The 13,771-nt window shown below is 37.9% G+C and overlaps 1 protein-coding gene across 14 annotated transcripts in view; it reads right to left on the bottom strand.

The window, feature by feature from the left end:
• Positions 1-13,771, bottom strand: part of LDB2 (LIM domain binding 2) — a 363,936-nt gene that overhangs the window by 47,090 nt on the left and 303,075 nt on the right. For all 14 annotated transcript variants that reach the window (XM_077782782.1, XM_077782780.1, XM_077782781.1 and 11 more), the window contains one exon: positions 5,073-5,245. In XM_077782782.1, coding sequence (XP_077638908.1) covers positions 5,073-5,245 — 173 coding nt within the window. The remainder of the gene's footprint in view (positions 1-5,072; positions 5,246-13,771) is intronic.

Genomic DNA, 13,771 nt, shown 5'->3' on the forward strand with positions numbered 1-13,771 from the left:
CATGAAATAAATTCCCAGGAATTTTGTTTTCATTGTTATTGTATCATCGATTAAACAACATTCAAAAATATCAGAGCAGTATTTTATTGTTCATCTCTGCTAGATTAATTGTTTTTCAACCTCTTGGGGAGAAAAAATGAATGGGGGAGAATTACTTCATAGGGCTTACCTCAGAGACAGTAACTTATAATGCTATAGATTTTATAGCATTTTACAAACATAGAATATTGTGCGCTAAATCTTATTTATTGCATCAATTCTCTTTTCCTCATGGTTTGCTACTGCTAATTAATGACTGAACCTCGCAGTGGAGGTGACTGTGGTGCTGCTCTTTATGGCAAGTTGCAGAACCAGTCATTCCCAACCCTGTTTTAGTCTTGGCATATTCACCTTTCTCTCATGTCCAGTTGGAGTAGGCAGCACCCTGAATGCCTGCGGCCAAACCTGTTTTTTTCATCCTTTTTCATAACTTTTTTTCAATTTTTTTTTATTTTATTTTATTTTCCAAGAGTTTTCTTCTGTTGGGTTTGTTTTTTGTGGTGAGATTTTTTTCTTTTGCGGGGGGTGGTGTTTGGGATTGTTTTCCCCTCTTATCTAATTTTATTAATTCCCCCTTCCAAGGAAAGCCAGGTGGGTACCTGCCATGGGGCCTTATCAGCTGCATTGCTCACAGGTTTGAGAGTGAGGGGAGCAGAGGAGAGCCAGACAATGGAGCTGCTTCCACAAAAAGTGACTCACACAGCTTTGTGAGGAATCTTGTTTAAGAAGGAGAGAAAATATGTGAGGAATAAATGCAGCAAGTGGGTAATACTTGTAAATAAAAAAATAAAATAAATTACTGGACACTTTTAAACAACTCTCCACAATTTTTTGTGGAAAAGGTACATGGTTGTGGTGTTCTTTAAGGTGAAAAATACAAGCTCAGCATGGTATCTTGACTGAGAATACTGTGGAGTATTGAAAATGATGTCTCCTTTGAAAATTAACTATCACTGTTGATTTTTTTTTTAATTGTAGATTTAGACTTACAATCCCTGCTCATAGTAAACTTGCAAGTTCAGGGTATTGTGGAAGATATGGTGGAAACAGGGTGTGATGGGTTTCAAAGGGTTTCTGCCACCTTAATTTTAATTCAGCTAATATTTGATTCATCCCAGATTCAGCTGAGTCTGTTGAGCCTTTTTAAAAACTCCAACTCAGACTTGGCCAGCTCTCACTTGGTCAATGTGTGGCTTTTCTGGTTAACAGTTCACATAATGTCCTTACTATTTTTCCTCCTTATTGTTTCTGCTAAAACATATAGATAATTTTAACAGGCATACTATATAGACAAATTCCTGTAGACCTGTGAAGGACAATCTTGCAACAGGTTCTCATCTGCCCTTTTCAACACACCTTAGTGATGCATTCAGATATTTAATGTGCCTTATGTTTCACCTTTGATTTTCATATTACCTGCACTGTGATGAAAAATCACATAGTACACATGCACACACATAAGGATTCATAGAAGGAAAATATTTTGTATTAATGCTGCTGTGTCGAGGCCAAAGATCCTGGTTACTGCTCAGTTAATGTGGAAATATTTCAGGTTTAAAACAATTTTTAAAATAATAATACCTGTGGCTTCTCAAATGTTTCTTTTGTTAAGCTCACACTGCCAAAGCTCTTAGCAGATTTCAGGCACTGGCATTAACAAATTTTAATAGAAAAACTTAAACACATTCTTCATATTACAGTGGTAAAAATTTATACATCTTATAAAGGAATTTAATTTCCTTATGTAAAGTAGAATTTTACACATTGCTTTTAATCAATAAAATTGGCACAGTTCTTATTTTAAAAGGGCTATTTTTTTCCTGAAAGCTGCCTTTTACATAGAATCCAAAAAATCAAAAGGGTCTCCAATTAAGAAAACATTTTCTGTTGTGCTGAATTCATGTTACCGTACTGTGAGCTCTGACATTTTGTTTCTGTGGTAACCAAAATCAGCTGATTAGTTGGCATGGCAACAGAAAAGATGTAATCCCAGCAGACACACTCTAATCAATGCCCCCAGCACAGATGGTCTCCGGAGGATCAACAAGAAAGAGGCTGGCAGGCATTCAGTGTATCACGTGGTTGCTGTAGACTAGGCCAGGAAAAAACTAAAAAAGAACATTTCTCAAACTAACCAATAGCTTTTTAACCCCTTCACTGCACTTATTAATTGTAGGAATTTCAACTGCTTGTGGCTATGAAAACCAACTCTAGTCCTGTGCCTTCTCGATCACAATCTCATTCTCTTAACACTTGGCATCTTTAGAAGTCTTCTCCATTTATTAACTGCCACTTCTCAAACAAGAGTTGTTGCTTTAAAAGAAACCTAAAGCTTATACAAATCTGGGCAATGCCTGATATTATTAGTAGGGATTAGAATTGCTGATTTTTAAGGGCTTCACCAATAAAATCCAGCTGATGGCTGCACTCCTGGGAGAAGGAAGTGAGTGGTGAGCACATGAGGCACTCAGTTTTGGTGGTGAGGGCAATGCCCACCCCTGCCATTCCACTGGGAAACATAATAATTGATCACTATAGAAAATCAATTTGCCTACACATAAAATGGGAGTGCCAGAATTGGAGTAAACACAGTGAAAACAGAGACTTAGGAGGACTCCTAAAATTATCATCTACCTGAAGAAAAAATTGGAGCATCTCCCAAGTAAAAAAACATAGTGGTCTTGGCTTCAGTATTTTACATTTTATTTATGCCATTGAACTATTATAAATTCTTTATGCTATTTATTTATATCTGGATAAAACAATTTTTAAGTGTGTGACATTTTAGAAGGACCTTTTAGGCTCTAGAGACAAGCTGGATTATACATATTCTTACTGCTAGGCATGTTCTGGCCATATTTGTTTAAAAAGAATTGGAAATGCCATTTTATATATTCATCCAATACTGCTGTATGCAGTGAGTTGCTCTAACTAGCAAAATGTTGAAATGAATAAAACACATTTGATTCTTGATTCTGTGCACTCTTCATTCAATACATAATGAAAAGTATTTTAGTCTGTTGTACTAGAATTTAGTGAATTCGCAGCATAGAATTTGATTGTGAAACTGAAACAGTTTGTATTTTGTGTTAACCCCCACCTTCCCCCCCATCATGATAGTTTCCCTGGGTCAAATTCAGATATGATCCAAGGAGCTACACAGCCCATTGCAGTGGTGCTTATTATGGGAGGTCTGCTTTGTTCCATCACCAATGCTGTGAGAGTAGGAATTTACCTTTGGGTACAAGATCTGTGCCCTTGGTATCTCTGCTAGAAGTTAAATAAGCACAACTGAGACAACATTCAGCTCTAACTTATTTCTGAGAGAGTATTATTCTCCCCTATTCCACAAACTACTGTGTTTTATTTCACATTTGCTCTTACAAAAATGTGGCATTTTAAACACATAGACATTAAACCCTCCTAATTTTTCTTCTAGAATCCAAATCAAATCTCCACCTGAACTTTTCTACCAGGACACAGGTTTATATTGGAATCTGCCAGAGAAATGTGAAGGCTGAAGCAAGCTGTGCACTGCCAGGGCTGCAGCACAACAGGACAGTGCCACGGGAGGAGCTCCTCGTGTGGTGTCCTCACAAGAGGTGGGCACCCAGCCCAGTCCATACCGTTCTTTTACTTAACTGGGTGATAACCTCCTTTCCAAAATAACAACACTGTCATGTGCTGCCATGATAAGTAAAATAATCTAACGGAATTGAGAAAAGCATTCTGTATTTACTGGTTAAAAAAGCCCCGCACCAACCCCCTTTTATTTGCTATTGCATAAAGCCAACACAAAGGGAAATGACACAGAAATCGCTTTAGGAGCTCAGCAACGAAGCACCTACTGTGTAACTTTGGCACATCTGCACATGGCCAGGACTCACAGCTCCTCGTGAGCAGTGAGGTAGCAAAGAGGGGCCAACACAAATATCTGGTCTCTTCTCTGTCTGTCTGTGTGAGCCACAGGGGCTGGATGGGCTCACACGTCCTGGCTCACCAGTGCCCCACACACCAGGAGTTCTCCTCCCTCTGAGCCCCACCCAGGGGAGATGGCAGAGCAGCACCTGCAAAGGGATGGGACTTGCAAACAACTAAAACAGCATAAGCCATGTAACCCTGGTCATGGTGCTGTCAATAGCCAGAAACTTAAAATTAAAACCTCCATAGTCTTGCAATTCAAGGGCAACACAGAATAGCTACCTTCTCCTGCTGCCCCTTCTCCTTTTGTTCTTTTCTTTATGAAAAAGTTAAAGATGAACAAGTAAAATATGGAAAAATCATTATTTCCTATTATCATTATTTCCTATTATCATTATTTCCTGTTATCATTATTTACTGTTAATGTATTAATATGTATCCACTTTGAAATAAGTTTCCTGATTTTTTTTAATATAAGACAAATTTTGTTTTAATTTTTTTTTGGTACTGCTTTTTTATACACATATATGGCACCCATTTTAATTACAGGACTGGATGTGCCCTATGCATGAAGATAATTCACTATCAATTCCAAATATTGAATATTCACTAACTGTTTGATCCAGAGCATGTTTCAATTGACTCCTTCCATTTACTTCATTGTCTTTTGGACTGGCATCCTACTGTATTAAATCAGTATATTCCTAGAGATTTAGAGTCCTTGACTAGGTAAGTATCAAATGCAATGCATACCATCTCAAATGTTAGGTACCAGCAATGTGAAATATCATTGTTGCTTTAAAATCAAACCCTGAGAAAAGGAGATGGGCAGGCTGAATTTAATTCACTTAAAAATGATAGTTCTGGCAACCTGGCATTATGTGTTTCTCTCAATCTTTCTGGGAGACTTACAGGAGATACCCACAGAATCTTCCAGTCACATAATGAATATAGAAAACAGTAATTAAATGGCTCCAAGGGTTTTCAGTATTAGAAATAATCTCAGTCTACCAGAAAAATTCAACAGCCAATATTCTTCACACTTATACATACTGAAAAAGAAAAAGAAAACCAAAAACCAACAACATGCTTTATTGAGTCTTTCCTGTTACCTTGGTAAACATGGGTTTTCCATGCTGAGTGACCATGGTGCATTGATCACAGTCCACTGTGATGGATGAGTTGTGGTATGACTCTTTTGAGTGCTTGAGGATGTAATACAGGTCTGTTACACCTCCTTCAAAGACAGTGCTAAAATAACGAGGAATGAGGGTTCTTCCAATTGCTGTGAGGAAAATACAAAGCAGAATTCAACAAATGCTCTAGGTTATAAAATTTCAAGTCATTTGCTAACAGCACATGAATAATTTTAAGTGCAATGAAATCAAACTTTCATTTAATGAATATAATACATGTTCTCTCCCTTTTGTAGAGACAAAGTTGTGCCTGCTCCCACTGAAATCAATGAAAATGACTGACTCCATTCAGAGGGAGTGGGCTCATCATATTTAATCTTTTTACATTGATGGCAAGTTAGAGTCACTCTTGAAACCATCTGCAAGGTTTTTTTGTCCCAAAGTAATTATTACACAAAAACCCACATGATGTCAATTACCACTGAAAGCTGAATATTACCCATAAGTGTTTAAATACAAGTGATGAGTATTGACAGAAATATACTTCTACATCCAAAAAAAGCAAAGCACTTTTATACAAGGGGGTTGTATACACATATAGATATTTTTTTGTGTGTGTGGGCACATGTATATTTATATATACCCACTTGTATATATGTGCACACACACATGTACATGCACTCTTGATTCAACAGAAGGGCTGCTACTGAGAAATCAGAGTACTGGGGATTGAAGGAGGACCTGAGAATGGAAAACTAGGATGTTACACAATATATGACCACCCACAGATCTATCTGAGATCTCTCAGACCAGCGTTTATGTCATAGGCTCGAAAGCCTGAGCAGACACCTGAACTGCCTTACATGCACAACTTAAACCATAAATTATGGGCTGAAGGTATCCAATTCAGAATTATTTAGTCAGGCAAAACTCACTGAAGTCACATCTCTCACTTCAGTATTACTGTTAGGTAAGTTTTACAAGGTCTAATTCCAAAAACGTAGTGAGTGTGAGTGTGCTTCAGATGCACAAAGTAGCAGCAGCACCACTGACATCAAAGGCAATTATCTCATATGCAACTGATGTTTTCCATCTCCTTCTTTACAGATAAATTTGAATGTAACCACAAGACTGGTATAAGAGAACATTTCAGTTTATAATAGATGGATGCTTCCATACCAAATGACTCATTGCTTTGCAAGCATTAATCAATCCACAGTAATTTTGAGTGGTGGATACATAAAAATTGCCTTCATTTTACAGGGAAAAACCAAGCAATCTAAATGGTCTCTTGGAAGAATGAGGTAGAAAAGTCACCATCCACAGGCAAGATTAAAGTTTATTAGTGCCTAATTCTAATTTTTCTATTAGGACTATGTGGTGACTCATGCCTCCCTTATTTGCTGTATACTTTTGAGAGTGATTTCTAGAAAAACTATTTTCATAGAAATTTTTCCAGCATATGAACAAAGGCTCTTGAACATAAAAATGCATTTGCAAATGGGTGTTGCAAATTAAAAAATAGGGAATTTTCACAGTAGTTCTGTGAATACTGTTTTTGTTCTGTGCATTGCAATATGAAATATTGTATAGGCAATCATAATGTATATTGTGTAATGGAAATATGCAAATAGAGAAAATTAGGAGTTGTAAAAGCTTTTGCTGTAATATCACATATCAATATAGTTTAATGTACAAAAATATACCACACTGTCTGGAAGTGTGATTTTCAGTGGATACATTGAAAGACTGTTGTACAATTGTAGATCCTAAAAATCCCCACCCATTAACCATGCATATAATATTTTTTACAGTCTTTAAATTTAATTTAGAAAAACTGAAGTCCAGTGTATTATCATAGGATTTAATTCATCGTTTAACTCAAATTTCTTCATGTTGGTGTGGTATATAGTAAAAAGCGAAATTTACCCATCAAGTTAATTTCTTGCTCCCCTAAGGCTAATTAGTGCAAATTAAATTTCCTGCTAATCATCTTAAGCAGCAAATGGGTGATATGAAAATCCAGCATTCCTACTGATTGTGATAAACCTTTATTCATGTGACTTATACACTGCATAAATATCTTGAAACTATTTAACTGCAGTTTATAGACTGTTCCCAAAGCAGCATGGTCATGTGGCATTGCTTTTTGCCCTGTATATACAGCTACAACATATTAAACAAGGCTAGAAATACATTAAATAATTTTTTCTTATTAATAATAAGCATTTTTAATAAAAGTTATTTCCTGGTAAGTGTTATCTATGCTTGCCACAGGGATATGCTACTGTTAAGAACAAAGTGGGAGACCAAAATGATGAAGAGGAAGAGAGGTGCACACAAGGGTGTGCTCCATGCAACCTCACTTTCCATGACAGATACACATGCAGACCCTGTCAGTCTGCAGGACTGAAAACAACTGATGCAAATATCCAGCATAAATGTTTACAGCTAAATATTCAGCTCCAGAAGAAACAGTAAAGGAAATGTGTTAATGAGCAGACCTCTCCTCAGCTTTGCCAGGAAAGACTAAAGCATGTTCAAGATTTTGGTTCTCTTCCCGAAGCACTCAATGGCTTAAAACAATCATTTCATTTCTAGAAAAACATGAAACTCTACAGCAGTAACAAGGGGTTTTGTGCAGGAGATGGAATTTCCCAGAACAACAAAAGGCTGTGGAATAACTCTTATGAGGCCTAGAGATCATCCCTTTGTGCACTTTTTAGCACAAAGGACTATTCCTTGAACTTTTCTCTTCCAAAACATAATTGTGTAGATGAGTATAAAAGCACATATGTGTGTGTGCTCCCTGCTCTGCTGCATGCATTCATACAACCCTTTCCTGAGAAAAAGAATGGGAACATGGCAATGGTGCTTTTCTCTCCCTACCTGCAGTAGATGGATGCACTCACACATGGACATACACACTCCACCTGTGCCTGCCACTGTACACGTCAACAAGATTTCAGAAACACCACATATCTTCTGCTAGAGATAGCAGGATGTCACCCTGTTCTTTTAAAAGTTTTCTATACCTTCTGATGTTTACATATTTCTACTAGAGTTTCTCACACACTGTTCATGTAAATAATGATTGTTTTACATTCTTCTTTATAGGAAGAGAAAATTGATAGACTATTAGTTTAACCAGTGTGGTTGGAGAGGTAGAAATTTTACCCTCCAATCTACTATACTTTTAAAATTCTATATATTACAAAGTCAAAAATAAAATGTCCTCTTTGCCTTCTTTTACATTTTGAGTAAATGCATGAGTTATTTAGTGTCACAGTACAACAGCAGGAGGATCCCAAACAATGAAAGCAGAATTATGGAACAACTGGATACTTGTGGCCACTTTAGGATGTGGTCCAGCCATCCTTATGCCAGTGAAATGAACTCACCCCTTGCAGAGCACAGAGCAAGCTCTATGTCAGCCTGGCCTTGGGTTTGCAATTCCCCAGTGCTAGTCACAGCAATAATGGAAAGTATAGTCTATAGCACATCCAGCTGCTGAATGAAGCTTTATGTGCTTTATTGGAATTCCTTCGTATTTTAGAGCTCAGCTTTAGAGTTCAAGAATGTGTGTCTGTGCATGGTTTTGTAGGGCTCCTTCCTACCACACCACTCTTCCCTAAAGGAGCATCACATGGAGCCTTTAGAGATAGCACACAGATCTTAGCCACAGGAGCTGAGCTGAGAATTTGCAGAAGCAGTTTAAGTATGGAGAAGTTCTTGTAATTTCCTTTCTTAATGTCAGGGCTTTATTCTTTCTCCAGTATTTTTCCTTACCCACCCCCAAAGTCCAGTTGTCTGTTTTCTCAGCTTATGATTGGTTGCTTATCTTCCAAGCTCACTGGTCAACTCCCAGTATCTCCTTGTCCTCCCCCCCTCCTCAAATGATGTCTCTTTTTTCCTTGGCTCGAGATAACTCAATAACCTACCCTAAATCTTCGTGAATTTTTCATTTTTCTTAATTAAGAAGGCCCAGTTATTTAGTCTTGGTTTTCTCATTTTCCACCCCACTGCCCAAAATGCCAACTTCACACACACTTTTTCAGTGCCTTTCCCACCCAGCCAGGCTTCCACAGCTGCTTTTCCCAGCCTCCCTGCCTTAGCAGCCTGAGCACTCCTTCTGGATCTTGATTTTGTGGGTTATCCCTAACAAATTATCTCTCTGCGCTTTTTCCCACTCTTTCTCCTTGTAACAGCAGATTCTTTCTCCAAATTAATCCCATCTTTTCTTGTTTCCTTCAGCTTCTCATCAGCCAGAGAGCAGTCAAGAGGACCTCTTTCCTCTGTGTACCCTCAGCCAGCCAAACATATCCCAATTCCCTGTATTTTTTTAATTGACTTCCAACTGTCCCTTACTCAATAATCCTCCATCTTTTCCTTCCACCTCCTAGCTCCTATTTCTCTCTCCTCTATCATACCAATGGCATCTGGTCCTGATTTTTACTCTCCTTTTTCTCCCCCTCCTCTTCCCTTTTCTTTCCTCTACACTCAGGACAAGTTCCTACCTCTTTAAGGCCACTTGGATCCCAGGCACATCTGCCAGCAGTGTAGATGAAAGGGTTTCCTGCTCTTGCATGCACCACTGGCTGAGCCTGCCCTGTGGGTCTAGTAATGGAAATGACCATGATTCCTCATAGCCCTGACCTGCAAAATATCTAGTTACTCTATGTAGTTGGCATGTGGATGTCCCACTGAGCTGTACTCCTGGGAAGGGAAAGCTTGGAAATTGTAGCTGTCAAACTCTAGTGAAGCCTGCACTGAATACCTGAGAATGGGTACCTTTCTTTTCCCCAAAATATTTAGAAATCTGCTAAATTCAGTCGTATTTCCACAAAGAGGACAAAGGGATACCCCTACCACAAAGGTGAGCAACCCTACTCCAAAGCATAGGGATTTTTAAGCATTTAAAAACAAACTTGCAATATTTTGTGACATGGAAAAAATACCTTAATCTATGCAAATAATAACAGGCTTTTATGTCTCATTACCCAGAAAAGACCATTTAATAGTGTGAAATGTGCAACCCACATTGCAAGATACTGAATATACTAGAAGGAAAAATTACCTGCTCCTCAGCATTCAGGCATTAATTCCAGATCACTGGAATACTGCTTTAAATTCTCATTTTGTCCTGGGCAGCATTCCTCCCTAGCTGAAGGAGGATTTCTTATGAGAAGTAGGCACTGCCACTTAATCTTTTCTTGATTTTGCTAACAGTTGCCCAGATATCAAAGCAAAGTGACAAAGATCAGCTGGATTTAGTAATAAGAAATGCTTTTTTATATGAAAATGTCTATAAGAAAGGCTTATCAGAAATTAATATTTTGCACAAAAGAAGAATTCTGTCATCCACTGGCATGATGTAACATTAGGTTCTGTTGTAGTGTGACAGCTTGGCTAAATGTGATTCCATATAACTTTTCCATGCATCAGAAAAAAGCAATTTTAGAATTGAAGTAAGATAGACTTGTGACACCCCTCCCAAATATGAGTGGTCCAGAAATCAATTAATTCAATCTATGAACATAGGCGAGAAGCTTTATAGGTCAGTAACAGTTACATTATATATAATTCCTCAAGTATCACACATGGGGAATTCCAAAGAATAGAATAAAACCATCTGACATATTAAATGGCCCAAGGCCTGCCTTTCAAGGAGGGATGCATTGAGGTCACACTCCTGCTTTTTGGCCTGGGTAAGCAACAACAGTATGTCCTTCTCTCACCCTGTTCCTTTAGTTTATTTTCCCTTTTAGATATGTTTCCCTGAGCATAAAACACTTAGTTCTGTTAGGAATATATTTAACTCTAGACTTATTATTCCATCCCAAACTGAGCCAAAAAGTCCAATGATGTCCAGATGGGATTGTCCATAACTAGTGAAGTTCAGCGTTTTTCCAAGCCTCAGATGAGCTATGGGTAGAAAGCCAGCCGAAAAAATAGTTTAGAATATTATTTTGGTACCACCACACAGTGTGGTGGTGATGGTACTGTTGAATGGTTGGGGGTTTTTTCCCCAAGGAAGATTTGAGTAAATTAGAAAGCAAACATGTTTTTCTAGTTCACAGGAAACTGGTATTATTTGTGGGATAGGAATAGTAGAAGAACATTTCCTCCCTTTGTGTGCCAAAGGTAGGCTGTCAAAATCCCAGTGCCCCCTCTACAGAATGAAGAGTCATGGCCTCTTTGCAGAAGCAGGGCTTGATAGCAAACCCCTCCCTGCTCACTGAATTGCTCATGTGCTGCATTTACAGTAGAAGCTCTGAGGGTCAGACATTTGGATTTAGCATATATACCATGTAAAATAACTGCCAAGTTGGTGTAGCAAAGAACAATGGAAGTGTTAATCAGTGAAACAAAAAATATTGGTTTTATTGCTTTCAGGCTGTTTTTTTGCAGCTTGAATCCTGTCAAGTCCTCTGTCTTTAATTAAAGCTAGGTTATAAAATAAGTAATAAAACAGAAACAAATAAACCCAAAAAATATAAAAGATAAAAAGCCCTTAGAAGTTCCACAGAATCAGCAACAGAATGAAAAAAACACCCTCTGCCTATAGCTCAAAGGAGCTCTGGAAGCTCTGGCGCAGCCTGCAGCTGATTATCTCATCAACATGCTATAGATGGGTTTGAGGAACTCTGCTGGTTGGGGCTGTGGGATTTTTTTTGGCTCCCAACACAGAATGTTGAGCTGTCCCATAAAGCTCTAGGCAGACTATGAGAGTCTCTTGCTTGAGAGATTATCACAGTTGGATCTCAGTAATTAAATGGAGATGTAACTAACTCTCCTCAGCCAGATGTAGGGACAGGGAAGCCAGGACACAACAGCCCATTGATTGCAAATGAACCTTTCTGGGCACTGCAAAAGAGAGCATAAGCTTTCTGTTAATTGTTAATTGACATCTGTGGGCACAGCTAACTAACATCTGCGTGGGCAGGGGCTTGGCCTGTTCATTTACATAGATTTCTGTAACTGAAGTAAACAGACCTCTACACACACAGCAAAACTTCATGGAGTTATATAGTGATATCACTGCTGTTGCTCTGCCTACACTTTTTTTTTTCCCAAAATTGTCCCAGAGAAAGAGCACATCAGCTGTGTTCTCTCCCAGACACAGTCTATCTGGCTGGGATGGGCAGGGAGGGATCCCTCTCTGAAGCTGGACAACAGCAAATCTCCAGCTCTGGGAGAGCTGCAAGGCAGGATGTTCATGGGATTGCTCCTCTACCTCTGGAACACCTTATCTGCCGAGTGGATTCAGACCCAAACAACACAAATCTGTCAATTCCTAGGAAAAGCTACTGTCAGATTTGTTAGTGTGGCACGGAAGGCAGTGAAAAGGCAGTCTACTAAGTCCAGAGACATGTCTCAGAGACATGTGACCCATGTTCATTAAACCACCCACACGTATCCAAGGCAGAATCTGGCACACACAGACCTGTCCTTTTTTAATCCCTATCTAGTGAGTAAGATTAGGCTTCTATCATGTAGATTTTTAGAATAAAAATTGGAATATATGATTAATTTTCACTAATTGAAATTTCTGCTTATTTATACTAATTAAATATTAAGTAAAAGTATGATATAAAATATATACAATAGTAATAATGATAATACTATATTATAGTACAATAGTGTACTTTTAATACTATTATAATAGTAATATGCTACATTGTATTTGCACATTCCAAAAATATCTGCATAATCTACACACATTATAAATTTTAAACACCATGAAATTTGGAAGAGAGTGGAAATAATACCTCCATATTGCAAAAGCACTTCTTTTGAGGAGTAAAATTAGCATATTATATACATATTCTTCCCATCTACTTAAAGGTATGCTTTTATTTTTAATTATCTACACAGCACTTTCTGGATATTGTGGAAATCTAATGTTTCTAACCAATTTGCCTTTGTTCTCAATTTTGTGTCAAAGTTACAAAGTGGAATGTGTAACATGGATTCAGTACTGTTGCTGAGTGAATTGAATCCTTCCTACAACCAGAACCCAATGGTTTTGTTTAGATCCATTTCACTTTCATGGTAGCTATCTGCAGCATCTTATTTGTTTTATATCAACAACACTGCCTACAGTTAAGGGCTATAGCCTAAAATATTAACGCTTATAAAGTTGCAAATGTATAGATTTTTTTCTTTCCAATTCCTTCTAGCCTGTGTAATTCAATCATTGTGTTAGATCTGACTGTGCCTTTTCTCCAGTATTTCCTAACAACATTTTACCCTGGTGAGGATTTGCGTGTAAAATTTGATTCGCTTGACAGTGTATTTCCTTTTCTTGAAAGAGTGTAACCAGCACTTCAATCCTCTAAAACACACTTGAGTCAAGAGCAAGTAACAGAAACTATGACTATGAGACCTCAGCTTTACTCCCTGCACCTTATGACCCTTATTCTCAACAGACACATAATCTGCAACTCAGTCTTAAATCCTTCATTCCTCTGGAGACAATATTTGACTATAATTCATTTTGGTAAAAACATGGAGAAATGAACTATAAAACCCCCTATATGTCTCAGCACAAAACTAAACTGCATGAAAGTAATTTTTAATTAAGGTTCAGCCAGCCTACAACAAAATCGCCCCCCAGCCTTTTTTATTACACCGGTAGCTAACCACCAGTCTTTAAACAACTGCTCAGTACA

Source organism: Lonchura striata, chromosome 4 (assembly GCF_046129695.1).
Source record: "Lonchura striata isolate bLonStr1 chromosome 4, bLonStr1.mat, whole genome shotgun sequence".
Classification (NCBI taxonomy): domain Eukaryota; kingdom Metazoa; phylum Chordata; class Aves; order Passeriformes; family Estrildidae; genus Lonchura; species Lonchura striata.